This window comes from Convolutriloba macropyga, unplaced genomic scaffold (genome assembly GCF_964194025.1).
Source record: "Convolutriloba macropyga unplaced genomic scaffold, txConMacr16.3 SCAFFOLD_2650, whole genome shotgun sequence".
Taxonomy (NCBI): Eukaryota; Metazoa; Xenacoelomorpha; order Acoela; family Convolutidae; genus Convolutriloba; species Convolutriloba macropyga.
This window is the reverse complement of record NW_027453567.1, coordinates 1-14,755: the sequence shown is the minus strand read 5'-3', so window position 1 is coordinate 14,755 and position 14,755 is coordinate 1. Positions and strand designations below refer to the sequence as shown.

The 14,755-nt window shown below is 34.3% G+C and overlaps 1 protein-coding gene across 1 annotated transcript; it reads left to right on the top strand.

Annotated features, from left to right (window-relative positions):
* Positions 1 to 2,535: 2,535 nt before the first annotated feature.
* On the top strand, positions 2,536 to 14,026 carry LOC142358378 (acid phosphatase type 7-like; the record flags this gene model as incomplete). Its single annotated transcript, XM_075409784.1, has 5 exons — positions 2,536 to 2,801; positions 9,503 to 9,669; positions 11,536 to 11,602; positions 13,629 to 13,788; positions 13,896 to 14,026. Coding segments are annotated over exons 1-5 (661 nt in total), but the record flags the coding sequence as incomplete, so codon positions are not given.
* Between the last annotated feature and the right edge of the window lie 729 nt (positions 14,027 to 14,755).

The window sequence follows — 14,755 nt, the reverse complement described above, 5'->3', positions numbered from 1 at the left end:
TGCACAATCTGCGTCTTTGTCACTTATTAGTGCAGGTAATTTACAGTCAAAATATTGTGAAACAGTTTGGGGAAGTTTGTTCTGTTGATAATTTCAGAAATTTCACCTTTCTTTCTAATAGATGAAAACGTAATTACTTTCACTATATTCCCCTCATTTAAAAAATTGCTTTGGCGTTTTGGAGAAAACAGTTTCGGACTTTCCTCAGTTTTCACTTTGAGTTTGAAACAAAACTGAAAGGACGAAAAATAACGCCACTGAGATCATCAGAAATAAGATTCTTGCACACACTAGCTTATAATTCGTGCATATTTGTATTTTTAATTATTAATTTTTTTTTCATTTGTGCTAATTGAAGACGGTTATAATTTCAATTTTAAAGTCAAGTTTTCACTAGCCAGAGTTGTCTCCGGATCCAAATAGTGCCGTATTTGGTTTTATTGCAATTAAATGTTTGACTAATTTGGATGCCCTTGACTACATAAATTAAACTTAACTGTTGGAGAGAGGATATTTGTGCCTTTAATCATCGATTAAATTTTTAAGTGTATTCCAAGCAAATTTATTTGAATAAAGCACTCTACACTCCAAAATTAAAGAATTGAGAATTGCTTTTACATGCTCTGTTGAATTTACTGACAAAACTCTGTCAGCGTAAGCCATTTTGAATCGTCTGTTTTGTCCACAGAGGTGCTATGTGGACTACACTGACGGGTTAGTGTAGGTGTAGCTCATGTTTATGAAAATGAAATCAAATGGTCTAAATTTATGGAGAAATAGTACTAACTTAAGGGAAATAACTTATTCTGTTTTGAACAGTAATGCAATTTTGTTGCTTCTTCTCAACAGAGATTTCTTGGTTTGTGAACGGTACTGATCAAAAGAAACGTTCCTTATTTTTCATCAACGCATTCAGTAGCAAATTGATTCATTTTTCGGGCAGTAGATCAAAAAGATTCTTTTAAACTCTGATGCAATAAATTTACTTAACAACATTAACTGTAAAATTAATATTACTTCTAAAAATTTTTTGGGATCTATTCTGTTTCGGCCGCAGTGTTTTTTTCGACCCCCAGTACATGTTGTTATATAAGACGTTACTATGCAAGAAAGTAGCACGTGCGAATGTGGTTATAAACGATTTATGCTCACTGAGCTGGGGGGGGTTTGAAAAGAATATATCCGTTTCTTGCACTGCTTCTAAGTGGCGACAATTTTTATTTTGAGTGTCAAATTCAAGTGGTCTCAGTCGAATGAGTGACAAAAACGCTGCCGTTTAACAACTTGAAGGATAAATAGTTAAACTATAAAAACAAATAAAAAATCTCCTCGTTATTTGGACAACTTTTTCCAAAATGAAATAATATGAGCACATAAAAGTCAAAAATTCACTCCTAACACCCAAAATTTTCACATTGGTCTATCTGTGCTGGACATTACTAGGCCAGCCAACACATAATTTCGGTTATTTATGGCGAAGCTTACATAAAATTTCAAAAAAACAATTACGGTGCAAATGAAATGCGACAAAACCTGTAAAATTTTGTAAGATTTGCGTGTCAATAATAAAAATTTTGTTCTCAGTACAAATTTTTTCAGCTAAAATATTTTTAGTTTAATATTTGTTTTAGGACCGTACCTACCGGATGCCAAGAGGCTTTTTGCTTGTTCGAGCAAAGCTTCAGAGCTGTTCAAACAAAACCTCTGTACTTCTATTATGTCAGCATAGTAAGAGATATTGGGTCGCTAAGACGACAATTGGTCGCTAAAACGAAAAAAGTAACAATATGATGTTACATATCATATTATGAAAAAAGTGGTTGCACTAATTCTACTTCTGACTGATCGTTCCTATAGTTCAGTAATATTCTTAAGATTTAATGATTTGACCTAAAGATTTTTGTCATTAATTTCCACTAATAAAGTCAAACAATTCAGTCATCAGGACGAAACAGTCAAGCCAACCCAACTACTCGGGCCCAAAAATTTCAAAAACAAATTTTAGGCAAGGTTTATTCTTTGTTATGGCAAATATATTGCATAATTTTTCAGTGAGTTTGTTGAACTATGTGAGTTCACCGTTAAATTTATCAGCAAAGTTACGTTAATTCACCTCACTCAGCACAAAACTGCTAAATGTAATTTTTTTTTCGAATTGAACAATGATTTTAGAAATCTTTGGAATGATTGGAATATTTACACCTAGATGTTTGATATCAATAATTTAGGGTTTACTGGCTGAAGAATATAGGGTTATGTATGGTTTTTTGTGTCATCCTTGTACGACTACTAAAAATCATACAAACCATATACGATATAGTATATGCAAGAATCACATATGACCTAGTATGACTACTAAGAACAAGGGTATGCTAGAAAAATTCGAACATATTAAAATGGGCTTGAAAATATGTTGACAAATAAACGTGGTCTTATTCTGATCACAGATATAGTCATGTTGCAAGTGTGATATATCTGCATGTTGAAACAACAATTGCAAACACTCAAACGCTTTGAAGTATTTCGCGCTAATATTATATCATTGTTTGACGGGTCAAATATTTTGTTATAATCCAATAAATAAACAGGATTAGCACAAATTGCATCGTAAAGTATTAAACTACAAGGTTAATAATAAGAACTGTTCATAATATTACACATATTCATGAATATTTTTGGCTATTTGGTATCTGGTGGGGCTTTTTTGGTGATCTGGGGTGCAACTCGGGATGTTGGAGCTCTACCAAATCCACTTCAGTCAGGGTTGCTTGGGCCTGAACAAATCCACATATCGTACACAGGTGAGTGACTGCGGTCACAAGATGGGTCTGGGGTGTGGCCCGATTAAGTTTTTGGGTCTGTTCGATAACATAGTGGTTGTTTTAAAAGCAATTTAGCTGATGAATTTTTGCAGTGAAAATCGAAAAATAACGTCCAGTTTTTTACAATTCAAAGAATTTGAATTGTATTGGTGCGCTGTGTTTCCCGGGTCGAGGTGTCACCGCTAAAAATTGCTAAATGATGTAAGATTTGCGGTGAATTTGAGTAAAAGTGTAAGATTTTGCGCTCAATGCGATGAATGCCGTGAAAAAAAATTATTTATGCGTTGAAAAATTTTTTTTCACCGCTTAAGCGGTGAAAGAAAAATTTTCACCGCTACCAGCAGAAAGCGGTGAAAAAAAAAATTATTCACAGCAACCAGTAGACTGCGATGAAAAACAAAAATTTCACCGCTACCTTAATTTAAGGTTAAAAGGTCATTTTTAGGAGTTTTTGGGCTCAAAATGGTGCAATTTTTCATGTTTCTGTGATTTTTTTGAGTTTTTTTGATGATTAGGTTGAAGTTTATAAAAGTTGATTAAGGTTGTTTGCGACAAAAAATTGCTTGTTATGACCATTTTATGAGCTATAATTTTTGGTACTACAAACACAAACTCGCGAAAGGATACTAATTTTTGCATTTTTTTCAGGTTTTTTGAAAATGTTTGTCGTTTTTTGAGTTTGTTTCAGCCTTAGGTGCCAAGAAACCTCTTCTAGAGTTTGATAAAGAGTGTGATAATAGATTACTGCATAGTTTTTAGTGGTAATGGAATGGTTTTCAACTTTTTGCAATCATGAATTTTAGCATTTTTTTTCACAAAGCTTGCAATTTTTTCATATTTTTTTGACATTTATACTCATTATTCAAGTTATTTGAGTCCGAGGGGTCAGAAAACCTCATTAGCGGTTGGAGGATAAATTACTGAAAAATTTTTAGTTGCCATGGAATAGGTTTCAACTTTTGAATATCACAAATTTCAGCAATTTTTTTTGAAAAAATTCGCATTTTTTTCAGGTTTTTGAAAATTTTTTCGTCATTTTTTCAGTTTTTCCAGCTTCAAGGACCAGGCAATCTCCTCTGAGGTTTGTTAATAGGGCCTTCATAGTCTATAATAACAATGGAATGGTTTTTAACTTTTTAGTGTCTCGAATTTTAGCATTTTTTTGATAAAATCTGCATTTTTTTAAGGTTTCCTAAAGTTTTTGTCAGTTTTTGATATTCGTCCATTCTCAAGTGCGAGAAAATCTATTCCACGTTCTGATAAAAAGTTACTGCATGGTTTTTAGTTTCAATGAATTTGTTGCCAACAACTTAACCTTTCGTCTTTTGGAAGTTTTTTGAAAAAATTTGCAATTTTTTTCAAGTTTTTTCAAAACATTTGTATTTTATTTATTTTTTCTTGTCTCAGTAGACAAGTAACTTCATCCAGTGTTTGATAGTATGTTATATAATAATTATTAAATGCTAGGGGGCAATTGAATGGCTTTCAAGATTTTAAAAGAACGAATTTCTATTTTTTGAAGTTTGAAATTTTTTCTAAAAATTTTTTCCTATCGATCTATGAGCCAATGAGTTTTTTAAAGCTTGGAATTGGGTTACTGGATACCATTTAGAGACATAGAAATGATTCTGAAGGTATTTATATCCGAATTTTGAGCAACATTTTCTGATAATTTGCAATTGATTTCTTTTTTTTCTCTTAAATTTTTTGGTCATTTTCGAGTTAATCATCAATCTTCAAGGGCCAATGATTATTTTTCAGGTCTTGCAGATATAATACTGGACCGATTTCAGAAACAAAAATAGATTTTGAACATATTTTTTTTGAAATATGTATTTTTAAAGGGAAAAAATTTTGCCTTAGGTTTGAAAGCTTCGAGTTTTAGCAATGAGTATATTTAGTTTAGTTTTGACTCGTTTAATTTCTCATTTTTTGAGACGATTTTGTTTGTGTTCTGGCTGGAATTGTTCAATTGGTCTGCTGGTCAGGTAGAGTACGTTTGAGTTTTTCATTCAATTCTTTGAATTGTATTTCAGGACTTGTCCTGCTATGTTTTTTATTTGTTGCTAAAAAACTCATCAACTGTTCCTTCGTGAGATCAAATTTTGGAACTATTAGACGCTTTTTATTCAGTTAGAAAAACCAACATAACAGACTCGATAAAACTCTTTGACTAATGTTTATAACAACTTTTGCTTCTTCTTGAAATAATTCATTGTAATCCCATCGACCCAAATTGGTTTAATTTTGCTCTTGGTAAAACGGAGGCGGAGGGGAAATGAATGCATTAGACTGTGTCACAATAGATAATGCGTACAATTGTATAATACCAGCTTGACTTTCTCCAGTCAGTTTTCTTCAACCTTACTCAAACCAGATGGAGTTTGCTGTTCTTGACTGAAAATGTAGAACGATGTATCGTCCATGGGATCCAATTAAATGCTTGCTGCATTTTTTTTTGCATCGGTTCTTTAGTCAGCAGAATTAATATCAACTGAGGTTTTTTATATTTGAGCTGGTACGATTGATCTTCTGCAATCCGATCAAAATGAACATACAGGTGTCTTCATTGATCCATATCGGGAAACAACCCTATATCACATAAGAATTTTTTGACAAACTTTACAGTAATTCCTAAACCGTTCTTTACGGTAATTAGCTCATTTTAGCCGTTCATTTAATAGAAAAAATTATGTTTTGCAAAGTTGGTGTCAACAATTTCTGCAACTGATTTATTTTTCTAACGTATCATTGTTAGAACACTACACAAATGCCTGTTTGGTTTCCTTCCGCAGCCCCTCTTCTACGTCATATTTGATCTGAGAATTGCAAGTATAGCTGATGAAGACAGTCTATCGGAACTTTAATTCATATAATAAGGAACGTCACATCGTATTGTTCAAAAGGCAACTTGTTCGTAACATCATCAAGGCAAGAAAGCACATCGTAATGGCCCGGCAAATCTATCTGTATTTGTAAGCAGGTACTTTGTCTGAGCCGATTTTTGGCTCAGATTGGTCACGATACATTTTTGAAACATAAAAATATTAAGCCTAAAAAGAGCTCAATCGATTTATTATATTAGTAGGCTCAACGGAAATTATGTTAAACGAACTTTTTTCCGACCTTTCTACGTGAATTAGAAGAGATTTTTTGTGCATTTACATGGCTAAGAAATATGACGTAATCCTTTCTCGCTGGATAGATTTAAATAGATTGTTCATTTCTCGCTTTTTTTTAAATTAAACAGCGGCGCTCATTTACGCGGCAACAACAATTTTTCCCGCAATTTTTTCATTTACTCATTTAAAACAGAGACTGCCTTCCTTGAACTCTTCTGATCGTTCTTATTTTTGTAGTTTTTAAATTTTGTCACAGTTCTACAACTAGCGATTGTCGTCCGTTGACTGAAGATATTGAAATTAATTGCTTCTGTTATCAATGAATAACAAACTTAGCCTTTCCTTGTCGTTGAAATTTGCCAAATCTGAGATTCGATTGGGTGCTTTTTATAAAAATGATCATAGGGATAATTCTGATAGTTTTCGTTGTCACTCTTTGTTGAAGAAATCCAGCTGTTTGAATGGTTCACATCGAATATGTTTGAGAATGAACTTTATTTTGTGTAAAACTGTGATTCTGTTGGTGAACAGCTGCAAAACCTTATCAAAATTTGTGAAAACATAAACAAAATTTGTGAAATGTTTCAAAAGATTGCGCTTCTTGTGGTGTTGTAGATGACAATAGAATGATACTTTCATGACAAATTGATCATATTTTCAAGGGAAACATTTCTCTTCGTGTGATTTTTTGCTTCAATTTACAGTTGAGGTTGAAAAAACAGATGACAACATTCAGGCCAGTCAACCAATCAAAAAGATTATCAATGCACTAACTAAAATCAATGCACTGCTGCGTTTGTTTTGGAACGAAGTCAACAATCGATCTATAATTTTCCTTAATCGCGATTTTCTCTTTGAATCAATTCGTTATTTTCACTCACATGCCTTCTCCATCGCTGCTACCGTTGTTGGTACCAAACAACATATTAACTGGTGTTTCCTTTGGGTTTTTGTTAAGCACATTGTCGTTGCGTGCTCATTCAGTTTTCAACTCTCGCCTATTCGAGATTCTGCGTCTCTTCAAGTCTAATCATTCTGTTTCGTTCTGATCTTCTGTTTCGTTCATGCTTAACTTTTGTCCTTTTTCATTCAGGCAGCGACTGAATATGACGCTAGTTTTCAGCTAGCTAGCCCCTTTGGAGTTACCGTTTTTGTTCTGTGAATGTAAAGTTCACTTTATCTCCTGGTTTTGGCGTTTCTGTTAGGATTTCTACTCCGTTAGCATTTTAAAATTCGGTGACACCATTGGTGTCAGTTCAGGTGGTGTTCAAAGGTCCAACAGAACTGTTGCACACAATTTCAGTGCAACGTGAACAAAGTGTCGCCCTTGGACTTGGGTTGCAGGACTGGATTCCTAGACTTAACCGACCAGTAGTACATTAGGAACAGTTTCTCTGCAACTATTCCTATTTCACTACCTGCTCATGTCCAGAGTCCAGGGTCCCCGAGTACATCCACCAGAGTCCAATCCAATTGTGTACTATAATGGACTTCTTTTTGCCTCACGGCTGCTAGCAATACGTCCATCAGAGTCCCTTGACCATGTCAACTTTAATCTAATTTTTTTTGAAGCAGAATACGGCTTTTGCTGAGAAAGAATTGACATAGATTCCGCTTTCAAATGTGACCGCTTATGAGATGTAATGATGTATATTTTAGATTATCATGATTATAATCATTTATGTAATAATTGTAGAGGGTGTGTTCAATTTAAACATATTTTAATGTAAACAGTTTAGCCTGATTTACCATAAGTTCTTTAATTCTATTGTTTTTTGCTGTTATTTGTTTCTAGCAATTATGTTGTTTTACGCACGTTCGGATGCAACAGGTGGTCGAGTGGTATTGATTGCTTGATAACAAGGCACTCATATGCTATAACTTGCTACCAAATGCCCGGGTCCTATGACCCATGCACGTATAAAACTCCATGGACAACGCATGTTAATAAACCAGTCTCCACAGAGAAACACACTTTAACGAAACAGTCTTCACATAGAAAGACATTTTAATATATCAGTCTTCACAGAGAAAGACTTGTTAATATATCAGTCTTCACAGAGAAAGACTTGTTAATAAATCAGTCTTCACAGAAGAAGAGAATGATAGCAGTAGGAAAATCAGTATCATTCTGGTAAAAAGTGCCATGAATACAGTTCTTGTCAGTATAAAGTCCATGATGAATTTATGGTGATTCAATGCTGAATAAGACGTGAGGTAAGTCTCCGGGTAGCTACAAGGTATCTCGTGTTTTTTATTAGTCTCCACTAGGCAAAAAAACAAATGAAATATTTCTGTATATCTGTAAAAACACAATATTCTCAGCTTTTGTAGATTTTTTTAGTAGAAAATTTTACAAGCATACATCGTAATAACAAACAAAGGAAATGTGTTTTTTTGTAACAAAAAATGAGCACATTTAACACCTAAGCATAATGCATCAAATATAGCTTTATAAATCAAAAATAAAAGCTTTACTAGTTATGGCTTTTGGTTCGAATTTACTAGTTTACTTGACAATGAAAATTCTTTGCCGCTTTTTAAATAAATATCGCGGAAGAAACTCGTCAATGCGAAATTTTTTGAGTAGTAAAAAAATAATGTGAGAGATTGACTTGAAATAGCCAAATCGGAGTGAATTAAATAGCTATTTGTTAGATTGGTTTCAAAAACACAATTTGGTTAGTACAATTAAGGTAAAAACTGACAACACTTACATCTCAGGAATGACCGAAATTAGTCTGAAAACACGGTTTCCCGGGATGACCATCATAAATGTTTCTTGGAAACCATACGTAAGACATGTTTGGTTGTATGGCTTCTTTGATACCTTAAATAAGACCATGAAAAATCAAAGGTAATCTCAAATGACATCATTTGGATCACGTAGTACATCAAATATATCCTACGTACGTACGTAGTTGCCATTGGCCTTAGAAAAAATTTGTTTTTCTATGGTTTCTTGGATACCATAACCGAGACCATAGACTTTTATGGCCCATCCAAGATCATAAAAATTTTTTGTGGAAAAATTATTGCCTCTATCTCAGCAAAAACAAATATTACAAAAACGAGCTTGGTAGTTCGTAGAAACTGTTTGGACACGCATTATGGTCGGAAAATAATTCATTTAAAAATTATTCACCGCTTGCAAGCATTTTCACCGCATTCATCGCATTGAGCGCAAAACTTGCACTTTTAATCAAATTTACCGCAAATCTTACATCTCTTAGCGATTTTTAGCGGCGACATCTCGACTCGGGTTGGACAATTTCTGAAAATTTGTTTGAGTTGGGTACGAGTTTTGAAAAACAAAAAAAATCATTTATATGACTTCGTTCTACTGATGAAATTGTTATTTGAATTCTTACATCCTGCCCATCAGATTTGTGATAACACATACATGGTTAATAATTTGCTGCTATAGAAAAAAAAATTTCAGGAATCGCAAAATTAAATAGATCTTCATTGTTAAAAATGAAGCCCAGCGTTTACGAACCTGTTAAAATAGTTGGATCCATTCATATTCCATAAACTGTCATTTTTTTGGTCAAACAGGGAATAGCTCGAGCATGTATGTCACGTGGGTGACCAATGTCTACTATGGGGAGGGGGCAGTCCACCTGAGTGTCTATCCTGTTCCACCCAATTCCACCTACTCAGAGTGGAGTGCCGCCAGCTTCACTGTGCCTCACTACAGTGACGATGAAGACCTCAACAAACAGGTGTTGTTGTTCCCAGAACTTTTATTGTTGATGTTGAACTTATGTACGAAATGCGGTGAATGCGGTGAATTTTTGTAAGAAATGCGATGAATGCGATAAATGCGGTGAAAAAAAATATTTTGCCGCAATTCTTACAAAGATTTACCGCGAAATGCACCGCATCTCTTTCAAAATTTCAATGCGAAGTTCACCGCATTTCTTACAAAAACTCACCGCATCAACTTTTGTTGCAAATTAATGTAAAAAATCCTGTTAATGCGGTGAAATAATTCATCGTTCTTCACCGCATTTCTTACAAATAATCGACGCGAAATTCACCTCATTTCTTACAAAAATGCACCGCATTTGTTTTCCAACGTTTACTTCAATTCACAAGAAACATCATAGACTAGTTGGTGCAGTGGAATATCATGACAATTGGCGCAGTGGAATACGAAGTTGAAGACATTCGGGAGATACGAGGTTCAAACTGGTGCATAGAAATGTCTCTTTTGTAAGAATACCGAGAACGCGATGAAAATAAGTAATTCACCGCAATTCAACGCATTCACTCCAAAATGATGTAAGAAATACGCTGTGAAAAATATTTTTTGATCACCGCAACTCACTGAACTTCCTACAAAATTTCACTGCAAAACCTCGACCCGGGAGTAGCCAATTTTCAATGTGCATGTACAAAAATTAGGTACAGTGTTGTTATATGTTCGAGCTAAAGTGGATCATCAAATTTGATTGAGTAAAAGTCGAGCATCAAAGTTTGGGTCGAGATAAATTCAAGCATCGATATTTCTGGTGAAGGTCAAAGTAGAGATGAACACTTAAATCGGGCTAAAGTCTTTTCATGAGCGATTTGGGTCAAACAGGGTCATTTCATATGTCGAGACATATTTTTGTTTGCACTGCACAACGTTATATAAAAATGGTTCTAGTTTATTAGACAACTATTTTGACAGATTTTTTCTGAAAAAAATCTTCAGCCAAAATCTAATGGTTATCATACAATATGCTGCAAGATTCTTGGAATATCTTTAAAGAAGAACATATTTTGTTTTCCAAAATAAGATTTTTGAAGTGCGAAAGAAGGGGGAAAATGACAAGAGCATGTATTAATCTCAACTATTTCAATTTTTCCGAAGAAACATAAGTAAAATGAATAATTGTGGGAAAATCGAAAAAAAAGAACAGTTTGAATGTTTTGAGGAACTATCCCTATGTGTTTTTGTTACTCAGAGAGTTTTTTGGGAATTTTGTCTTAGTTGACTGAACTTATGCTGTGCTCCATAGAAATACTGATATCTGAAGCAATTTTTTTTCGAATTATTTCATAAACTTCACTCAACTGTATTTTGAGAAATTTATGCGCTAAAAGAACCATAATGAGAGCAGAGCTTGCAGGAATCTTTTAAGATAACTTTTCGTCTTGTAAGGGCGATAATGAAAATAGTCTTGCAAGATCTTGTAAGACAGAAATTTTCTTGCATAAATCTTGCAAACTATTGCAAGATTACTGTCTGGTATCAACGAAGGGTGCTCTAGAAAATGCAATTTCCCTTGAAATTTTTTCCTAGTTTTACTAGTTTTCAAAACTGTTAAGAAAGAAGAAATTTATGATAAAAAGAAGTACTTTAAAAAGAGTACTCACCATCGTGTTTATTTGAGCGGTACAGGATTCCAAGTCAATTATAAAACGCTCAATGTCTTAGGAAATTTAAAATAAGCGTGAAGCAATTTTGTTTAAACTTAACTATGTAAAGATGGTCTGCATCAGAGTCAACCAGGGTGTAAATTAGAAAAAGTTACGCTTGTTTAACTGAGTCAATTATTTCAGCGCAAAGAGCATTAACTCTTGCTTTGTTCCATGTTTAGATCATTCTTCGAGAGAGTTTCACATTCAGAGCAACTATCGAAGGGCTAAAAGAGAACACCCAATATGGTTAGTAGATAAATCAGCCATATTTTAATATAAGAAAGATAGTATAATTAATCCTTCTAACTGTAGTTAGTAGATAGTCCAATAGTTGCCAAAGGTTTCCACAGATTGATTCCGAGACGAAATTACTTCAGATTACAACGCTCCAGACCAAATTAAACTCTTATTAGGTAGTTCCAAACCGCCCGTGTCATTTTTTTAGCCCGCAAAAGATGTAAGATTAGGGGGTTAATCGGAGGAATTTTTAATAAATTCCCTTCAGAACTCTTACATCATTTTTTTTTTTGGGGGGGGGGGGATGGGGGGATGGTGCAAGAGTAGGGGGTAATTTTGGGTGGTCAAAGGAAACAAGGGTGGGGGTAATTATCTACCTAAATGAATAAATTCTACTCTCCATTACCACTTTTATCTTGCATCGTTTTACCCCCTCCCCCTAAAATTATTCCCTAATCTAACACCTTTTTGGAGGGTAAATTTTAGGGGGGAGGAGGAGGGGTCAAAATCTAAAAATTCCCCTATTACACTCACTTACCCCCATTACCCCCATTACCCCATTTACCTTACGTTGTTTTACCCTCCTAAAATTACCCCTTAATCTTAAACGTTTTCATATGATAATTTTGCGGGGTAAAATATAAAAATTCCCCCATTACCCCCCCTTACCCCCATTACCCCATTACCCTACTTATCTTACATCGCTTTCCCCTCCTAAATTTACCCTCTTAATCTTAGATGTTTTGGATGATAATTTTGCGGGGTCAAATCCAAAAGATCCCCCATTACTCCCGAGCACGCCCATAACCCACCTCATCTTGCTTCGTTTCACCCTATCTAAATACCCCCCCCCCCACAATATTACATCTTTCTGAGCGGTAAAATTTTAAAATACCCCCGCCTCCCAATTACCCCCATTACTTCTAATCTGACATCGTTTTACCCCCATAGACAATTACCCCCTATACTTCTTACTTGGGTTTTTTTTTTTTGGGGGGGGGGGGGTAATCAGGTGTTAGAGGGGTTGTAATTTCGACAACGGCGAAGTGACCTCTGATCAGTCTTTTTTTTTGAGATCAAAACCTGATAATCTCAATGATTAGAAACAATTGGGTGCCTTTCTGCTTCTGGCATGTTTTTTTGTAGCATTCTAGTGCAGGCTTTTCGAAATTTCGGCTTTTTTTTTCTGACGGTCGCACTAAATTAAAACCCCCTTTGACCATATCCGTATTTTTCGAAACCCGAAATTTGGATCCTCCTTGCGTACTTTTGGAACACAGTTTGTGTGAGGCACGTCAACCGGTGATTATAAAAGATTTTTCCACTGAAAAATTTTTTGCATCTTCATTTCAAATTCTTCAGAATTTGTTTAGCTAACTTGCTATCGCACGACTGCCTGTGTTGGTGTTTGCTCCGAAATGTCCACCAAACATCTCCTTCTCCAGCTAAAACAGCTTTTTTTACGCTTTTTTTTGCAAAAATTTTGTGAATTTTCTTGAAAAGTTTGTATTGAACGAAAACATAGTTTCAGTTTTGAATTGCTTGTAATGAAACTTTTTTGAATAATTTTCTGGTATCAATGCGTTTCTTTGTCATCTGTCAGATGAATCACTGTTCTGAAAGATTTTGCCAGATAATTAGCTTTCTGGCCTAATCTAAAAAGATAAATAATTTCTGCCAGAAGTTGAAAGATAACCAGTATTCTGGCAGAATCTACAAGATTCCTAAAAGATAAACGTCTTATCTTGACTATGGAACCCAAACCCAATGTCGAAAATCCAAACCCAGTATTTGAAAACTGCTGAATAAAACTACCAGTTCTTTACAATTTTGGCAAAATTTAATAGAAATTTAATACAAGTTTAACTTCAATTAAAAATATGTTGTGAATATAAATAACTGAAACAAAATGTACAACCGAAGCCCCCCCACCCAAAAAAAACCAACGAAAAAACACCACTATGATCAGTTTGAAATTGCACCTTTTTCCATTAGAATTTTGTGATTGTCGGTCATTTTTTCTTTTGGATTACAGAGTATTATGTGAGCAATGGAGGTGCCCTTGAGAGTGACAAGTTTGTGTTCAAAACATTTCCCTCAAATGATGATTTCTTACCAACCATAGCTGTGTATGGTGACATGGGACTGGAGAATCACGTCGCATTTGACAAACTACTTCAGGATGCAAATGAAGGGCTAGTTATGCTATAAAATACACTGAATTTTCAACCAAAACTCCCAATTTTTTCAGAGGGTTGATGTTCAGTTTGCGATAATTATGATTCTTTTTTTACAATTTTAGGAAGTATGATGTGGTCTGGCACATCGGAGACATTGCGTATGACATGCATGAGTTGGCAGGTGCCAGGGGAGACATGTTCATGAATCTAATTCAGCCAATAGCAGCTAAGATTCCTTACAGTGTCATACCAGGCTAGTATATAAATGCACGCACACTCACATACACAAACAGACACACACACACACACACACACACACACACACACACACACACACACACACACACATATATATATATATATATATATATATATATATATATATATACAGAAAACGTTCCAAAGTTCATAAAGCTTTTCAACTTTTCCTCATTCTAGTCTACTGCAAGGTCTTTGAGAATTGCAGAAAAAGAAATAAACTAAAATTGCTGGGTATTGAATCCCTTTCAGCAGAAGAACGCTTGTCAGACAATGAAGTGTTATGAATATAGTTTATTTTGAACGTTACAATCAATCACCGCGAAAATTAACTTGCAACTTTAAAAAATCTTTGAGACTTTTAATTTGGACACAGGAGTCCGTTACAAAAGTTGTTCAAATAATTTAAACTGAAAGTTCTGAAGATTAAAAGAAATAAAAGGGAATGAATTCTAAAAAACGTAATTTTGTACAGGTTTTCAAGATACATAAAAAAACTCAAATTAGCTTTCATTGAAATCAGCTTCTTTTAAGAACGAGTGTTTTCAATGAAGCTGCTTCAATATTCTTTATAATTTTTGTACTTCAAATATATATAACACGAGTCGCCATTTTTTATTAATCATGCTAATAACATATATGATTTGGTTTGATTATTATGCTATAATAAATGATCTTTGTACTGAAACCAAGAAAACAATAAACAATGATGTATAGTTAAACG